This window comes from Bubalus kerabau, chromosome 20 (assembly GCF_029407905.1).
Source record: "Bubalus kerabau isolate K-KA32 ecotype Philippines breed swamp buffalo chromosome 20, PCC_UOA_SB_1v2, whole genome shotgun sequence".
Classification (NCBI taxonomy): Eukaryota; Metazoa; Chordata; class Mammalia; order Artiodactyla; family Bovidae; genus Bubalus; species Bubalus kerabau.
Window position 1 is genome coordinate 53,079,438 of NC_073643.1, and position 17,501 is coordinate 53,096,938.

At 50.6% G+C, this 17,501-nt stretch overlaps 1 protein-coding gene and 1 non-coding gene across 7 annotated transcripts in view; both read left to right on the forward strand.

Moving 5' to 3' along the window:
- PFKFB4 (6-phosphofructo-2-kinase/fructose-2,6-biphosphatase 4) overlaps nt 1-17,501 on the forward strand; it is a 41,240-nt gene that overhangs the window by 8,636 nt on the left and 15,103 nt on the right. For 5 of the 6 annotated variants that reach the window (XM_055557845.1, XM_055557849.1, XM_055557844.1 and 2 more), the window contains exons 2-9: nt 596-712; nt 867-963; nt 8,250-8,316; nt 10,826-10,900; nt 11,264-11,320; nt 11,990-12,111; nt 13,890-14,097; nt 14,616-14,762. In XM_055557845.1, coding sequence (XP_055413820.1) covers nt 596-712; nt 867-963; nt 8,250-8,316; nt 10,826-10,900; nt 11,264-11,320; nt 11,990-12,111; nt 13,890-14,097; nt 14,616-14,762 — 890 coding nt within the window. Of the gene's footprint in view, nt 1-11; nt 349-595; nt 713-866; nt 964-8,249; nt 8,317-10,825; nt 10,901-11,263; nt 11,321-11,989; nt 12,112-13,889; nt 14,098-14,615; nt 14,763-17,501 lie in introns of those variants that run through there. The other variant, XM_055557846.1, reaches the window with a different exon arrangement.
- TRNAE-CUC (transfer RNA glutamic acid (anticodon CUC)) lies at nt 7,047-7,119 on the forward strand. Its single transcript has one exon. It is a non-coding gene; the product is annotated as a tRNA-Glu (tRNA).

Sequence of the window (17,501 nt, forward strand, 5' to 3'; positions counted from 1 at the left end):
CAAGGCTGCTTCCCTGCCGAGTGATGGGTTGTAGAGAGCAGACTGGGTTGGGTTGAGGGAGAGAGCACACCGGGTGGGCATGTGGGTGCCTTGAAGGAAGGACTCACTGCAGAAACGGCTTCCGGGCTTTGTAGATGAGAAATCCACCGCCGCCCCCCAACCCCGCCCCGGGATGCGGAAGCAGTGATGGTGTGCGAGCAGGAACGCTGAATGACTCTTGGGGTGGGGGTGTGGGTTCCTGGATGACGGACTGGTATCGGCTCTGTCCTGCCTGCTAGGGGAATTCCCCCATGGTGTTTCGCCAGGCCTGTGGCAGCTCCAGCTTTGTATCTGGTGGTGCAGGGCAAGGTAAGGTCTGGTGAGACCCCATGGCGTCTGAAAGGCCCGGGGAATGGTGCATGCCAGCCTTGGTTAGAGACCCCACTCCCCACCCCAGAGTCTGGGGGTCCTCGGGAAGCTCTCTGCTGCCAGGAGCCTGGAAAGACACATCAGAGGCCAGTCCTGTGCCCTGAGGCAGAGGAACCCTGGGCAGAGAGGCAGGGGCGCCCTGGGAGGGGTCCAGGCCTCGTGGGACACCGTGTTCCTTGCCTTTCAGTTTGCATGACCAACTGTCCAACGCTCATTGTCATGGTGGGGCTGCCTGCCAGGGGCAAGACCTACATCTCCAAGAAGCTGACTCGCTACCTGAACTGGATTGGCGTGCCCACTCGGGGTGAGACTCGGCCGCGGCTTCCCAAGCAGGGCTTGGGGTCTCTGTGGGGGAGGAGTGAGAAGGCTGGACTGCAGCGGGGCCAGAGGGGTGGGTCAAGGTCGGGTGTTGGGAAGGGATGCTGTTGTGTGACAACGGAGCCTCTCCTTTCCCCCAGAGTTCAACGTGGGCCAGTATCGCCGGGACATGGTCAAGACCTACAAATCTTTTGAGTTTTTCCTTCCAGACAACGAAGAGGGCCTGAAAATCAGGAAGTGAGTGTGTGTCTATGCGTGTTTATGGAGAAGGCCCTGGAGCCCAGTTGCTAGTGATGACCAAGCTGTTCTCTGAGCCTGGGCCTTGCCCTGCCCCGGGGGCTGTGACAGAGCTGGTTTCTTGGCATTTCAGGCTGTGGTGGGGGTGGGGATATGATGGGATTGGGAACAGAGGGAAAGGGTATGTGGGCTACTGGCGGCTGTCCTGCCCTGCCCTGTTATCTCTGGGAGGGAGCTTCAGGGAGGTAGTAGAGGCTTAGCCAGGGCAGGTCTGCATAGAGGCTATACTCATGAGGGTGGGCTCTGGTAGGGAGGGGAGCTCGAAGTGAAGCAGAGATTCCGGCCTCCAAGGTGGGGCAGAGTGGGCTTGGCATCACTTCCTGATGCCTTCTTTTACAGACAGAAAGTTCAGACCCAGAACCTTTCCTCCCTAGCCCGAGGGTAAGCTGATATAGGGAGGATGTTTGCTACATGTTCCTTGGCATGTGACTGGAGGCCTCAGCTTTCCCTTGCAGCTGTCTCAGTGTTGCTGGGTGACAGGATGCAAAGTTGTGTATGAAACCTACTCCCCTCCTCCATTCAGCCGTGAACTGAGTGCTTTCTGCAGATTAACTGAGCACCAGCTGTGGTCTGAGTTGCCGTGCTGTGCCCTTCTCGGCGGGTGTCAGCTGAGGGGTCAGGAAGCGTCCTGCCCTTTCTCTGGGCCCAGCCACCGTGTTAGGGCTTTGAGCAGAGGCTGGCCCAGCTCTAGTGGGTCGCTGGAATGCTAGGCCGGAAGCCGCCGTTGTTGCTGCGGTGTGCCTGCTCCCTCTCTGGCCACCAGGGGGCAGGAGTTCCCCATCAGGGCTTGGCCAATCAGGTTCTCTGCTCTTGGGTCAATGGAGCCGGCCGTTGCTGCACCATGGGAAGGGCAGTCTGACACTCAGGCCTCTGGGGCCAAACTGGGAGTAAAACTCGAGGGTGGGCTCTCTGGTGATAATGACAAAAGGGAGTGGACTGATACTTGAACCTATGGTGTGCTGGGTGTGTGATGCCCATTGCCACCCCCCACCCATTTTACAGATGAGGAAATTGAGGCTCAGGGGGTCTCATACAAAATATCAAGTAACTTCACAGAGCCCAGAATTAGGTCTAAGCCCCTGTTTCACTATAAACTGTCCTGTCCATCATTCCCAATTCACAGTACCCAATTCGTAGATCAAAGGTTGCATCAAGTGCAAATTCTATACCCATCTCAAGCTGTGGGCACTCATTAGCTGCTTTGATCTTCCCTACAGTGGGTTGTGGTGCCTCCCTCTCCCAGATGCTGAGGCTGAGGTCAGAAGCGGTGGTATTGTCTGGGATCACTTGGGGTTTGATTTGAAGCCAGGACTGTCTGACTCCAGAGTGTTTGTGGGGAGAATAAGGAAGCTAGTGCATTCCCAGAGCTTGTTGGCCATTCTGCTTAGACTGCCTATTGAAGGTAGGAATTGGGATTAATTCTCATGGCGAAACCCAGACTCAGAAGAGGTTAGGGAACTAGTCCAAGATGACCCAGTGGGAACAGAGGTCCTAGCAGTAGAAGCTGGGGGCAGGTTCACATGTGCTTCTTTGTAGGCACACCCTCTGGCTGTTCCTAGGAACTCTTCCTTGTGTTTCCAAAGCCTGGGTCTGGCCCCTGCACCAGCACCCCATTTCCCATTAACCAGCCCCAGATGGCCCACGAATAATTGGCAAAACAGAAGGATCAGACTTTTTAAAAATGGCAAACCTAGGAAGAGAAGCCTATGTTTCCCAGAGACACAGGTTTTACACATTGTTGAGGTTCCTGGAGGTATACGGTGTGGAGGTCTGAACCTGATGCTGGGTACAGTGGAAGGTCTAGAAAAGGGCATGTGCAGCCATGTGTGTGCAGGTGCTCCCCCTTTATCTACACTTCGGTATGTGCTTAAATACACACCAAGCACACTCGTATACGTGCACAGAGACATAGTGCACGAAGATGTGTGCACACACCTTATGTACAAAGTACGTAAGTGTTCATGCACGTGCACATCCTCTGTGTGCATGTTTGGACATACAAAAACCTATAATTGTGCACACTTATGTGTGCACAGACATACCCCATGTGCACGTGAATACCAGCAAATTTGGAAAACTCAGCAGTGGCCACAGGACTGGAAAAGGTCAGTTTTCATTCTAATCCCAAAGAAAGGCAATGCCAAAGAATGCTCAAACTACCGCACAGTTGCACTCATCTCACACGCTAGTAAAGTAATGCTCAAAATTCTCCAAGCCAGGCTTCAGCAATATGTGAACTGTGAGCTTCCTGATGTTCAAGCTGGTTTTAGAAAAGGCAGAGGAACCAGAGATCAAATTGCCAACATCCGCTGGATCATGGAAAAAGCAAGAGAGTTCCAGAAAAACATCTACTTCTGCTTTATTGACTATGCCAAAGCCTTTGACTGTGTGGATCACAATAAACTGTGGAAAATTCTTCAAGAGATGGGAATACCAGACCACCTGATCTGCCTCTTGAGAAATTTGTATGCAGGTCAGGAAGCAACAGTTAGAACTGGATATGGAACAACAGACTGGTTCCAGATAGGAAAAGGAGTACGTCAAGGCTGTATATTGTCACCCTGTTTATTTAACTTATATGCAGAGTACATCATGAGAAACGCTGGGCTGGAAGAAACACAAGCTGGAATCAAGATTGCCGGGAGAAATATCAATAACCTCAGGTATGTAGATGACACCATCCTTATGGCAGAAAGTGAAGAGGAACTCAAAAGCCTCTTGATGAAAGTGAAAGTGGAGAGTGAAAAAGTTGGCTTAAAGCTCAACATTCAGAAAACGAAGATCATGGCATCCGGTCCCATCACTTCATGGGAAACAGTGGAAACAGTGTCAGACTTTATTTTTCTGGGCTCCAAAATCACTGCGGATGGTGACTGCAGCCATGAAATTAAAAGACACTTACTCCTTGGAAGGAAAGTTATGACCAACCTAGATAGCATATTCAAAAGCAGAGACATTACTTTGCCAACAAAGGTTCGTCTAGTCAAGGCTATGGTTTTTCCTGTGGTCATGTATGGATGAGAGAGTTGGACTGTGAAGAAGACTGAGCGCCAAAGAATTGATGCTTTTGAACTGTGGTGTTGGAGAAGACTCTTGAGAGTCCCTTGGACTGCAAGGAGATCCAACCAGTCCATTCTGAAGGAGCTCAGCCCTGGGATTTCTTTGGAAGGAATGATGCTAAAGCTGAAACTCCAGTACTTTGGCCACCTCATGTGAAGAGTTGACTCATTGGAAAGGACTCTGATGCTGGGAGGGATTGGGGGCAGGAGGAGAAGGGGACGACAGAGGATGAGATGGCTGGATGGCATCACTGACTTGATGGACTTGAGTCTGGGTGAACTCTGGGAGTCGGTGATGGACAGGGAGGCCTGGCGTGCTGCGATTCATGGGGTCACAAAGAGTCAGACACGACTGAGCGACTGATCTGATATGATCTGATCTGATACCTTTTCTATTTTTTTTAATTCTACCTTTTCAGTCACATACTACACACGGGCTTAGGGACACTGGGATGTTCTCTCTGACACTGACGTGTCCACTAGTTCCGTTCAATTCCGACCCTTTCTAAATGGTGTTAGCATGAGTCAGTTCCCACAAGTAAGGGCTCAGTCCCTCAAAATTGAGCCAGCTTCACACACCAGTAACGAGTCTCAGGGCCCAGCACCGTCACACCCTACCAGCACCTCATCTTTTCAACCTGGAAGTGCTTTGACTCTCCTCATTCAGTTCATCTTCAGCACCCACCTCCTTTCCTGGAGGGTGGTGGTTAGGGCTAAAGTTCCTCATCACTTTCTGTGACCAGCTCCATGCTAAGGCTGTCTAGGGGCCCCATCCTGAATCACTTCATTAGCATCAACTCAGGTGTGATTGGAAGAGGCTGCTTATGAATGACAAAAATCACTCCTGTCACTTACGGAATTCCAAGGGTTTTAGGAGCTCTGTCAAGAACTCCGGACAGAGACCAGATGTATTTATCATATCATACCACAGAGACCCCCTCTGCACGTGCACAACTGCACCCCTAAGGAATTGCTCACAGGTGCTCACTAATGACTCACCCATCACATACCCACCCATGCACATGTGTGCCCATCCACACTCACACCCACAGGGGCTCCCAGGCTGTTCCCCCCCGCATCTCCACCTGGGCCCCTTGATCCCTCCTACTAGACGTAGCCTCAACCAGAGGAGCCCCCGGAGATCATAGCCCGGACGTGGGGCTCTGCATGTGGGTGGCAAGAAATGGCCCTAGCCATGCTGAGACTGCAGAAATGTGTCTCAGAGGGGCTTCAAGGAGCTCCGGTTCTTTATGTCTCAGCACAGAAAGAATTCTGTGAAGGGCAGAGTGAGAGAAATGATTTGTTAGACTAGGACATGTGTGAGGCTTGGTGGGCAGGTGGGCAGGAGGGTCTGCTCCCAGAATTTAGTGGGTGAAGGATACAGGAGGACACAGGCCACAAGGCAGCGTGAGAGCAGAGCTCCTTCCAGTGACCTGGACTCAGTTCTGCTCCCAGTTTCCTCGTGACCCCAGCATTCTGGTCAGCCTCTGCCGTCACGCTTGGGCACACTGCATGGTGTCTTGATGCACTCGGGGTTTACACACAAAATTCCAAGATTGAACAAACAGGAGATCTAATTTTGCTCTTACATTAGAAAAAGTATAGGTAATAGTGTTTGGGAGGAAAAATTTTTCCTTCTTGCCTTCTAGGTTCTTTGGCTGGTCTAGTAATTAAATTGACAATGACACAGATTAACAAGACAGAAAAAAAGTTTAATAGCACCTATATCTCCTGCATACATGGGAGAGGCCTAAGAAGCCCTCACCCTAAATACCATCTAAAGAGAAGCTAAAGAGAAAAGAAGATGCTGGGGGGTAAGGAGTCAGGACATTATCAGGAAATGCCCAGTGAATTAGGGTAAAGTTTTTATGCAGATTTAAATCTATGCCTTCAGGGAAGCCCTCACCTTAAAAACCATCTTCAGCTAAAGAGAAGGGAAGACATTGAGGGTGAGGAGTCAGGAGAAGTTACCAGGAACAGCTCACTGAACAAGGGTAAGATTGTTTCTCAGATTTAAATCTATGCCTTCAGGGAATTCCCTGGTGATCCAGTGGTTAAGCTTCTGACCACAGGACCGCTGTGGGACCATTGTTGCAGCCTGATCCATCAGGGAACTAAGATTCCACAAGCTACATGGCTCTGCCTAAGCAAATCAATCAGTCTATGCCTTTAGCATTGATAAAAAGTTTCCAGAGAGATAAGGTCATCTCCTTCCTCCTGGTTCGGCAAGGGAGACACCCCTACAAATGGAGGTTTCCTTTATATTTGTAAATGTCTCTTAAAAAAGGGATCTTCCTGACCCAGGGATTGAGCCCAGGTCGCCTGCATTTTAGGCAGATTCTTTATCTCGTCTGAGCCACTATGGAAGCCCTAAAAAGAAAAAGAAAAAGAAAAGGGTAAGCTGTTCTTTTTAACCTTTTATTTTGTATTGGGATGTAGACAGTTAACATGCAGTGTTGTGATAGTTTGAGGTGAACCCCAAAGGGGCTCAGCCATGCATAGACATGTAAAAAAAGGATAACTGATTCGTGTTTTCTGAGCTTCTCCTGCGTCTGCAGTTTCTTAAAAATAATCAGCCTGAAAATAATCCTTCTGCCAAAGAGATTTATTTTGGGGTGGCACATTCTGCTCCACTGCATAGATAAAAGGTCAAAGTGATTTATCTATCTTTGGACCTTGTAGGAGAAATGGATAAAGTTAGAAAGATCCTTGTATGTGGCAATCCAGTTTGCAGCAATGAACAAAAAGGCTGCGGTGTTCTGAGGACAGACAGTGTAGTCAGTGGTCAGCCGTGGTGAGGGTTTTGCCTTCCAGAGCCTCTGTGGACATGGTGGGGGGTCCAGGAGGCAGAGACACAGCGCCCTCCTCCAGAAGGGGTCATTTGGGGAGTTCTCGGTCCACTGAAAGAAATGCACAACTTAGAGTTATGTTTTATTTGGTGAGCAACACTGAGGACTTGGGAATTCCCTGGAAGTCCAGTGGTTAGGACTCTGCACTCTCACTGCCGAGGGCCCAGGTTCAGTCCCTGGTCAGGGAAGTAAATCTCACAGGCTGCACAGCATAGCCAAACAAACTGAGGACTTAAGCCTGTAAGATAGCCTCTCAAATAGCTCTGAGGGACTGCTTGCAGAAGTTAAGGAAGGTTCCAGGACATACAGGAGTTTGGGGGACAAAAACCAGGTAGCCCAAACATCAAGAGAGTCTGTTAAAGAACACAGACATCTCAGGTTAAGGAACCTAGAGCTTTTCTTTGAATGGAAAGAGCTAAGAGCCTGGGCTCATTGAAGTCATCCTTTTGATATGCATTTCAGCTATCTAGGTCCAGTGTCCTGTTCTTTTCCTTCCCGAGTCCCCCACAGGGTGCACATTTGGGGGCGGCTGCAGCGGCTGAGCCTTAACGCCTGCAACATCCTTTGTTTGGTGATACAGCAGGTGGTCTCCTTGGTCCACATTTCCCTTCTAGGAAAGAAAATTGAACCTGAAGCTTAATCCTGCCTTTTAAGCTGGAGGCTGCCCATACTGTCTCTGTTTTCCCACTGCCAGCTTCCCCGCCCAACACACACAAGGAAGTATCTGGTTTTCAAAGTGCTTATGTTGATAATCAAGAGAAATGTAGGACTCTAGAAGTCCTGAAGATGGCAAAATGGCAGCCTGGATTTGTATCTGATGAGATAAAAGAAAAAAGTACTGAAACATGATATTTCAAAAAGTGTTCCTGGACTTCCCTGGTGGTCCAGTGGCTAAGAATCCACCTTCCAATGCACGGGACCCAGATTTGATCCCTGGTCTGAGAAGACTCCACATGCCACGGAGAAACTAAGCTCGTGCACCACGACTATTTAGCCTGTGCTCCGCAACAAAAGAGTAGCCTCTGATTGCCACAACTAGAGAAAAGCCTGAGCAGTAGCAAAGAGCCAGCACAGCCAAAAATAAATAAATATGTATACTAAAAAAAAGTATTCCTGATGGCCAGGAGCACATAGCCTTCCACCTACAGGAGCAGGGTTACCAAATACTGGCGGTCTTCCCGAGGAAAGAGGAACCTTGAGAAGAGAAAAGGGGCCCCAGGGGCCGTCCCCTCTCCTGGTTGGCACAGCATATGTCCCTGACCTACTGCCCTGCAGCAGCCAGCAGGTTCTTGGCTGAACGGTGTGTTCTTTTCTGAAGGCAGTGCGCGCTGACAGCCCTCCGAGACGTTCGGCGGTTCCTTAGTGAGGAGGGGGGACACGTGGCGGTGAGTATAACACGCTGGCAGCATCTGGGAGTGACATGCGGGAGCCCACCTACTTCTAACCCTTTGCTTACCAGGCATCTGGAGGGGAAGGCAGGGGACGTGTGGCCCTAGACATCCCTGGGTGCCAGCCCCGCCCCCGGGAGGAAGCCTGAAGCTGCTCTGCAGTAGGAAGCCAGAGGCTGGATGGGGCCAAGAACTTCCCTCTGGGCTTGTGGTTGTGTTTGACCCTGCAGGACTTCCCTCTGAATACTCACAGGGTTGGCTACCCCACAGGTTAGGCGTGTCATGTTACTCGAGTCTTTAGCAAATGCGATTTCTCCCGGTGTGGAGAGCATCCTGCCCAGCGTTTGGTGACCATTCCGAAATCAGCTGAGTGCTGGGTAAGGGAATTCCATCTATGTGTTGGCCCCTCCAGTAAGGTGCACAAAGCTGAGCAAGGGTGTCTTCAGGAAAGGGCCCCACCCCAACCCTCTGCTGTCAAACATCGTGGCCATTTTTCCTTCCTTCTTCCTCTTGAAGGCATGCAGCCTGGAGCTCTGTCCCCAGCTGCATCTAGACCAGCTGCCCCCTAGGTCTGAGGCATAGCCGTCACCCTGGGAATTTCCTTCTCTTCCCTCCTGAGTTGAATGTCTGGCTCTTAGACCCCATGTCTTCCTTTTACTTGGTTTACTGACTTGTTTTGTTGGAGTACAAACAAGTCGCTTTCTCAGAAAGGTGCTTGGGAAGTACATTTTGTGAGACCTTACATGTCCAGAAATATCTTTTTTTTTTTTTTTTTAAATCTCACCTTTGATGGGTGGGTATAGAATTCTAGGTGGAAAGAACATTTCCTTTAAGTTTTTCATGACATTGCTCCATTGTATGATGGCTGTGGGAAAGTCTGTTGTCATTCTGATTTGTTGATCCTCCTTAAAAGTTGTATTTCCTAGGGAATTCTCTGGTGATCCAGTAGTTAAGACTCTTCACTCTCTGGTTAAGACCCTGGTTCGATCCATGGTCGGGGAACTAAGATCCCACAAACTGTGAAGTGCAGCCAAAAAAAAAAAGTTAAGATTAAAAAAAAGATTTTATCTCCTGGAGGAGCTGGGGGCTTCTCAGGCCCTTTCTTTGGAGAAGCTTTTAGGGACTTCAGACTGATGCGCCTTACGGTGGTCTTCTCCACAATGCTGGGTCCTTGGGCTGGGGGGTTTCATCAGGAAACTCTTCTCCAGCAGGTCAGAGAGATTGTCATATATTTTACTTTGTTAAGCCACCCCCACCACTGTCTCACCATCAAGTCCTCCCTCCTCTACCACTTTCTGAGATGCTTTTTCTGGAACTCCTGGTGGCTGTATGTTAGACCTAATCCCTAACTTTGTGTTTTTTCTCCCTTACTCTCCCTTTGGCTCTTTTGTTCCACTTTCAGGGAGACTTCCGTAACATTATCTGAGAAGTGTTTGGCTGAAGTTTTATACTTTTATGGTACAATTTCCAAATTTAAAATGTCTTATTTTCTGAGTGTTCCAGTTTTTTCGAAGCCTGCTCTTGTTTTGTGCGTACTATATGGCATTTCGCGTCTCTTTAGACAATAATTGTAAGTTTTTGACATTTCCTTCTATGCTGTACCCTGTCCTCGTTTCTTAAAGTTCCTTTTATCGTGTTTGATTTAGTCTTCTTTTTTTTTTTTTGCCTGCACCATACAGCTTGTGGGGTCTTAGTTCCCAGACCAGGGATTGAATTTGTGCCCCCTTCAGTGGAAGCATGGGGTCCTAATCAGCAGACCACCAAGGAATTCCCAGTTCTTCATTTTCCGTGTTAGAGGTTTTGCTGGAGCATTCAGTGACCCTGGTCTAATGATAAATCCCTTTATAAAAAGTGGTGCTCTAAAATCCGCTTGGGTAGGCTGCACCTGAGGATTCTGGGCAGGCCCCAGGCAGTTCAGAACCTGCCTGGAGGAGGCAGGGAGGGGTGCTGGGGCTCCATTTTCACTTCCATTGGAGCCAGTCCTTCCCTTTCCTCTACACCCTTGTCCCCTTTTGCCGAGATGCCTGTGCCCAGTTCCTGACTATCCCAGGTCTGCAAAACAGGTGTGCTCTGGTTGGTAAGGGCTTGTGTTTGCTTTCTCTGAGCCACTCACCAAGTGTCTGTCTTAAAGAAAAAAATTACGGTGACATCGCCCATCTCCTGTCCTGTTCCCATCTTATTGGGGTCTCAGGATGGAGTGGAAATAAATGTGGGTTTAGTTCTCCAGGTTTAGCTAGTTTCACTGGAAGTCTTGTTGTTCAGACATGAGCTGAGTGCCTGCTCTCCGGCTGTGAGCATGGGCACTTGCTCCTTATAGCTTCCTTGGGGCACTTGCCAAGGAACTGGAGGACCAGCCCAGCCATGGCAGGTCTGAAGGGTACTGGCCAGGTGGATGGCCAGGCATCAGCTGGTCTCGGTGAGAAATCCAGCCCCTGTGCTCTAGCTGTCAGTTGGCCTCCCACCTTTTCCAGGGCCAGAGGCTGAGTTAACCCCAATTTGATTCTAGGTTTTTGATGCAACAAATACCACACGAGAACGGAGAGCCACCATCTTTAATTTTGGGGAACAGAACGGCTACAAGGTGAGGACCCCCGGCTTACCTCCTCGGTTGGGCTGTGGCACCTTCAGGCCCCCTGGGGCCCGTTTGTCGGCCTCCTGATATGTGCAGGCAGGTGGGCTCCTGAGTAGATTTGCGATAATGCTTTTCTCTCCACCTGGATTTCTTTCTGGGGAAGTGGGGTTCCTGGTGGGCAAGTCCTGGGTGGGGTGGCACCTGCTGGGGGTTCCATGCCCCTTGTCCAGGCCCTCTCCCCTGAAGGAGGGCCTCAGGGCCCTGGCTGATCAGTATGGCCCTCAGTGGGTAGGGGGCTCCAGGGAGCCAGGCCCAGGGCCTTAAATGCATCTCTGGTTCCTGCCCTCCTGCCCGCCCTGGTCTTTGCCGCAGACTTTTTTTGTCGAGTCCATCTGTGTGGATCCTGAGGTCATAGCTGCCAACATTGTGGTGAGTGGTGTGGTGCGTCTGACCTTGCGGGGGACAGGAATACACCTGAGACGGCCTGTGACAGTGAGGTCCCTCTGCAGGTTGGGCTGATGGCTGGGCCAACCTTAGCTCGGTTGGTGGGGGTGGGCGGTGGGGAGGCAGTAGATCTCTGGGCTGGGTGGTCGTGGATCCCCGAGTACCACTCGTCTGGAGAGCTGTGCATTCCTTCTTCTTCCCCTCTCTTCCTCTCCCTCTCCTTCCCCTTCCTACCCTGGGTGGTAGGAGATGAGCTTCAGCCCCTAGAGAGAGGGGCAGGGTGGGGAGGGGGTGTTACTATTTTGAAGGGTAAAGAGATTTGACCCCTCACCCATATTCCCTTTTTATTTGAGAAATGAACGTCAGTGTCTGGGGAGATAGTTCAGGTGGGGAAGGGCTTCAGGGCCCCTTATCCCTCTGGCTTCACCTCCCCCTGTACCACCAAAATGAGGGACTGCAATCTCAGGATGCCCAGTAATGCTCTCTTAGCACTGGTGCGGGAGCTTGGCCCAGGGAGCCGCTGGCCTCTTCCTAATGGGACCAGCCCCGTGAAGCTGGCCTCCAGCCTCCCCCCCGGCCCCTGCCCAGCGTTGCCCTTGGTCCCCCCTGCCTGGCCTCTGGAGCTGATGCATCCTCTGTGCCTGGCTCCGGCAGCAAGTGAAACTGGGCAGCCCTGACTACATCAACCGCGATAGCGACGAGGCCGCGGAGGACTTCATGAGGCGCATCGAGTGCTATGAGAACTCATATGAGACGCTGGACGAGGACCTGGACCGGTGAGCCGGGGCAGCCCTGTGTCCTCGGCTGTGGTGGGGGCTGGGTCTGGTCCACTGGCTGCCTTCCGTGGCTCCCCAAGGTGGTGGCTGAGGGCCCACCCCAGCAGGCAGAGATGCTCTGCCCTTTGTTTCTCTCCTCGGGGTGGAGGTCGCGGCCCAGAGGTGACTCATAGAACTGCAGTTGCTTTATCTGGAGCTCTGAAAGTCAGAATTTTCTACTACGCCATCATAAAATCAAGCCTGTTTTCTGTACAGAGGCATTTGCAAACAGTACATGCTCTTCTTGCGGTGTGGGTCTGTGTTTTGAGAAGGGGAACAGGGTGCCCAGGTCCTACCCACGAAGAGCTGACAGTGGCCAGTGCTTCATAGGAGTGAGTTCTGAATGGGGACAGCAGCCAGCCATCGGCAGGCTCTTTCTGTAAAGGCTCAGGTGGTAGATATTTTAGGCTTTTGGGGCATACAGTCTCTTAACTCTGACATCTAGTACTAAAGGAACATGTAAAGAAATGGGCGTGACTGTGTCTCAGTAAAACTTGATTTGCAAAACCAGGCTGAGTTTGACTAACTGGTCATAACTCCTTATAGCAGAAGTGGGGGTGGTGGTGAAGTGAATAACACTTAAGTAATTAATACCTAGTGATTAAGTTAATAACTGAATAAAGTATTACACAGTCCTTATAAATCATGCCAAAGAGACATGGAAAAGTGTATGTTATGTTCTTGTCGTTCAGTCGCTAAGCCCTTTCCGACTCTTTGCCACCCCATGGACTGCAGCACACCAGGCTTCCCTGTCCTTCACTATCTCCCGGAGTTTGCTCAAGTTCATGTCCATTGAGTCACTGATGCCATCCAACCATCTCATCCTCTGTCGCTCCTTTTCCTTTTGCCATACGTTATGTAGCATTAAACAAAAAGGCTGGAATATGAACTTGTACTTGGGTCACTTGTAATTATGTATGAATCTTTAATTACACACCAAGGAAGTCAAGTGACTGTTGGAGAGAAGGTGTGTGGGCTGTCTGTCGGACAGTCCTTGGACTGGCAGTGCATCTTCTTGGCGAGGCTGGCACTGTTTCGGTGCTGCTGCCCCGCATCTGTGGTTCTGCTGGTCTCCCCAGCACAGCATTGTTCCTGTGGCCCTGCTGTCCAGGCTGCAGGGCTGCATGGTCCAAAGCAGAGAGTGTGGTGGAGCTGGGCTTATCAGCTGCTGCCCTTAGTACCATCCTCCTGTGCTGCTTGTCTCATCTACCTGCTGGCTGGCATGGGATGGCACGGGTGCTGGGCACACACAGATGACATGGGCTGGATTCTAGGGGGAGAGTTCACTGGGGGAGGGAAAGGCCAGGTCAGGCCCATGGATGGCTGACCTGGAAGACTGGAAGCGAAGTGTGTTTGCCAGCTACTACCATCAGGTCAATCGTGGAAAAAACTGTCTCCTGCTCACCCTGCAGACAGTGCCTTGAGAGCTCAGAGGTAGGCAAGAGGGGCCCGGGGACGTAGAGCAGCAGTGAAAGTCCGGATGTGGTAGGACCGACCCCTCTCTTGGGCTGTCACCTCTTGTGAGCATGCTGAGCGCGGGGCACCTCTCACCCGGTTTGTCTGTATGTCACGCGTGTCATGTGGCTTCCGCCGCACCCTTGTTGCTCGCACACCAGCCGATGGTCCAGCGTGCTGTGGTCTCAAGCCTGGCGGGGTCAGAGGGGAAAGGCTCTGGAGCGGGCAGGGCATACCCTGGAGGACCCGGGTCTCACTCACCTCTCCCTGCCTTCTCTGGAAAGGGATCTGTCCTACATCAAGATCATGGACGTGGGGCAGAGCTACGTCGTGAACCGCGTGGCTGACCACATCCAGAGCCGCATTGTGTATTACCTCATGAACATCCACGTGACGCCCCGCTCCATCTACCTCTGCCGGCATGGGGAGAGCGAGCTCAACCTCAAGGGCCGGATCGGCGGGGACCCAGGGCTGTCCCCCCGGGGCAGGGAGGTCAGTGCTCGCACTCGTGTGTGTGTGTGTGTGTGTGTGTGCCCGCGCGTGCGCATGTGTTGGTGAGGGACTCTAGCTAATGTGCAATCCAGTCTGGAATGTTCCCATTACATAGGGAAGGTCACCAGGCAGATGCCTGGATCTCTGGCTTCCATAATAGCTGTTGCCATCTGAATGCCTTCCCTGGAGTGGCATGCCACTGTGGGAGTGAGCTGAGTGCCCGCAGTATGGGTGATCCTCTGCCACAGTCCAGGGAAAAAATGGAGCCTTGCTGGGAAGATGGTCCCGCCTAGGCACGTGGTTTGGGGGGACTGATGGGCCTCAGCTGGAACTAACTTCAGGGTCTGGGAAGAATGCACAAGGACCGTACTTGTGGGAGTGGGGGTCATCAAGAATTAGTTCATGTGTTTTGTTTATTTATTTTTTACCACACCGGCTTTCTCTGAGGCTGGGCCCCATGGACTCTTTGAGGGCATCCCAGAACCTGTCCATCTGAATTTGCTTCTGGTGTGTTTCAGTTTGCCAAGAGTCTAGCCCAGTTCATCAGGGATCAGAACATCAAGGACCTAAAGGTCTGGACAAGCCAGATGAAGAGGACAATCCAGACGGCCGAGGCCCTGGGTGTGCCTTACGAGCAGTGGAAAGTTCTCAACGAGATTGATGCGGTAATTGACGTCTCTTCCCTCCCCTGCCCAGGTCTGGGCACAGCTGTGCTCGCCCAGAGTGATGACATTGAGGGTCAGAATGACAGTGCTGAGGGTCAGAAAGAATTTTTTGTTTAACATGTCATCATTGATTATGGTTTTGATTCATCCCTCCCTTCTTCCCTGCTTTTGCATATAATTATCTAGAGGTACATGGTGAAGATATGATGTGTGCATATGTTGTGAAATAAGTGTCAAAGTTCACTTAACATCCATCACCACATAGTTACAAACTTTCTTTTTCTGGTGATGAGAACTTTCAAGACATACTCTCTTAGCAGTTTTAAAATATATGATACGTATCGTTAACTGTAGTCACCATGCTGCACATTACACTCCCAGGACTTACTTATCTTATAACTGGAAGTTTACACCTTCACCCATTTTGCCTGTCAGCTGGCTTCTCATCCCTTTAATTTCACTTTCAAGTCAACAAAACCTCCAAGGGAAAAATGATGCCATGTACCAGGTTCATCTCTTCGGGCTTCCCTTCACTTCAGGATTTTGACCTCTCACGTCTTTTTTTTAGACAAGTGATTTTCTTTCTTTTTTTTTAAACTATATTTCCTTTTTTATTTTCGTATTTTTGCCTGCACTGGGTCTTCGCTGGGCTTGTGGGTTTTCTGTTTGCGGAGAGCGGGGGCTCTTCCCTAGCTAGTGCTCAGGCATCTCATTGCAGTTGCTTGTCTTCTTGAGGATCATGGGTTCCGGGGCGCTCGGGCTTCGGCAGTTGTGGCACGTGGGCTCAATAGTTGTGGTGCACAGGCTTAGTTGCTCTGGAGCATGTGGGATCTTTCTGGACCAGGGATCCATCTGGTGTCCCCCTGCATTGCACAGCGGATTCTCAACCACTGGGCCACCAGGGAAGGCCCCTCAGGTCTTCTTTGCCTCATGGCTTTGTGATGATATGAAGCAGATGTATTTATTTGTTTCTGTTTGGCTTTTCCAGTTGCTCTCAAGGTGAGGGTTAGTCTAAAACAAGCTAGTCTACCATTGCCTGATGTGGAAGTCTCTAAGATCATATTTGACTCTTACAGAGATCACCCCACCGGATAGAATTATGTTGCTGGGATGAGGTGAGAGGAAAAGCTGGAGGAGGGAGACTAGTCAGAGGTGCTTGATGTGTCCTGATTAGGTGATGGATCTGGAGTTTGGGTGGTGGCAGTGAAAGAGGAGTAGAGGACTGGGGGGTGTTTATCACATATTTATGTGAGCCTGTGCCATGCTAGGGTCTCCCAGGTGGTGCTAGTGGTAAAGAACCTGCCTGCCAGTGAAGGAGAATTAAGAGATGTAAGTTCAATACCTGAGTTGGGAAGATGCCCTGGAGGAGGGCATGGCAACCCACTCCAGTAGTCTTTCCTGGAGAATCCTGTAGACAGAGGAGCCTGGCAGGCTACAGTCCATGCAGTCGCAAAGAGTTAGACATGACTGAAGTGAATTAGCACACACACACGCTATGCAAGGAACTGGGCCAGATGCTGGGGATCTAGATCCAGGTGAAGAGATGGAGGCTGATGATACCCTACCAGGGATGTAAAAAGGAAAAACACATCCAGAATGGCTCCAGATTTCCAGCCACTGGGAAGGGTCCTGGGGCAGGGAAGGTGAGGCGCTCACCTGAGGGCACGAACTATGTCTAATCTATTCACCACTTCGCAGGTGCTCAGTAAGTAGGTAGTGCATGAGAGGAAGATGGTACGTTCTTGGGAGATGTTCCATGGCAGATACCCAGGAGACAACCTGATCTCTAAGGAGAGGTGGGGCTTGGGTATATCCGCCACAGATATGGTGCTTGAGACTGTGGAATGGATCAGGTGGCTGAGGGAGGTGAAGTGGGACCCAGGACAGAGCCCAAGGGAGCCTTGGTGTGTAAGGGGCTGTGGAGGAAGCTATGGATAGGTGTCCAGTGAGGTGGAAGGCAAACCAGCCTGATGAGGGTCATGGGAGTCAAGGCAGAGAGGAGGAGGCCATGGTCAGTGGGGTGAGATTCCATAGGAAAGGGCAATGAGGCCAATCTCCAAGCTGTCTGTTGGGATGTCATAACAAGACCACTGGGAGTCTTGGCATGAGCCTAGTGGGCTGTTGCCCAGTGGGACTGGATGGGGAAATGAGTGGGAGGCAAGAGGCTCAGAGTCAAGGGATACTTGGCCGTGTGTAAGCTGATGATGAGAGGCTGGTAGAAAGGGAGAGAATGAGGACAGGAGGCCCTGAAAGACAGCAGTGAGCGAGTCAATGCCTAGGCAGGTTGATAAGAAGTCCGGGGTCCCCGAGGAGAGAGGGGTCTGGGGTTCTCAAGGAGGAGGAAAGGACAAGCTTTTTTTTTTTTTTCTCTACATTCTTTAGTCTTAGTCACATAAAACGTTTGTTTTTTTTTTTCCTTTAAGCAGGAAACTGATGATTACACAACTCAGTTTACTGTATCCTGTTTGAGGACAGTTTCTCCTTCCTGAAAATCTTCTGACTAATCCTGATATCTTAGAATGTATATTATGGGAGTGGGTCTGGTAGGATCTTTCTATTGTTAAATTCTAATCCTGTTATCCTAAAATGTAAATTGTGGGAGTGGGTCTGGTAAAATTTTTTAAACTTGAGACATTCCTTTGCTTTATTGTAATAACTAATTTAAAAAGTATATAACTCCCTTGCTAACACTAGCGAGGGGGGCATTCTTCATCCCCCTTCTGAGTCTATGTCAGAAGC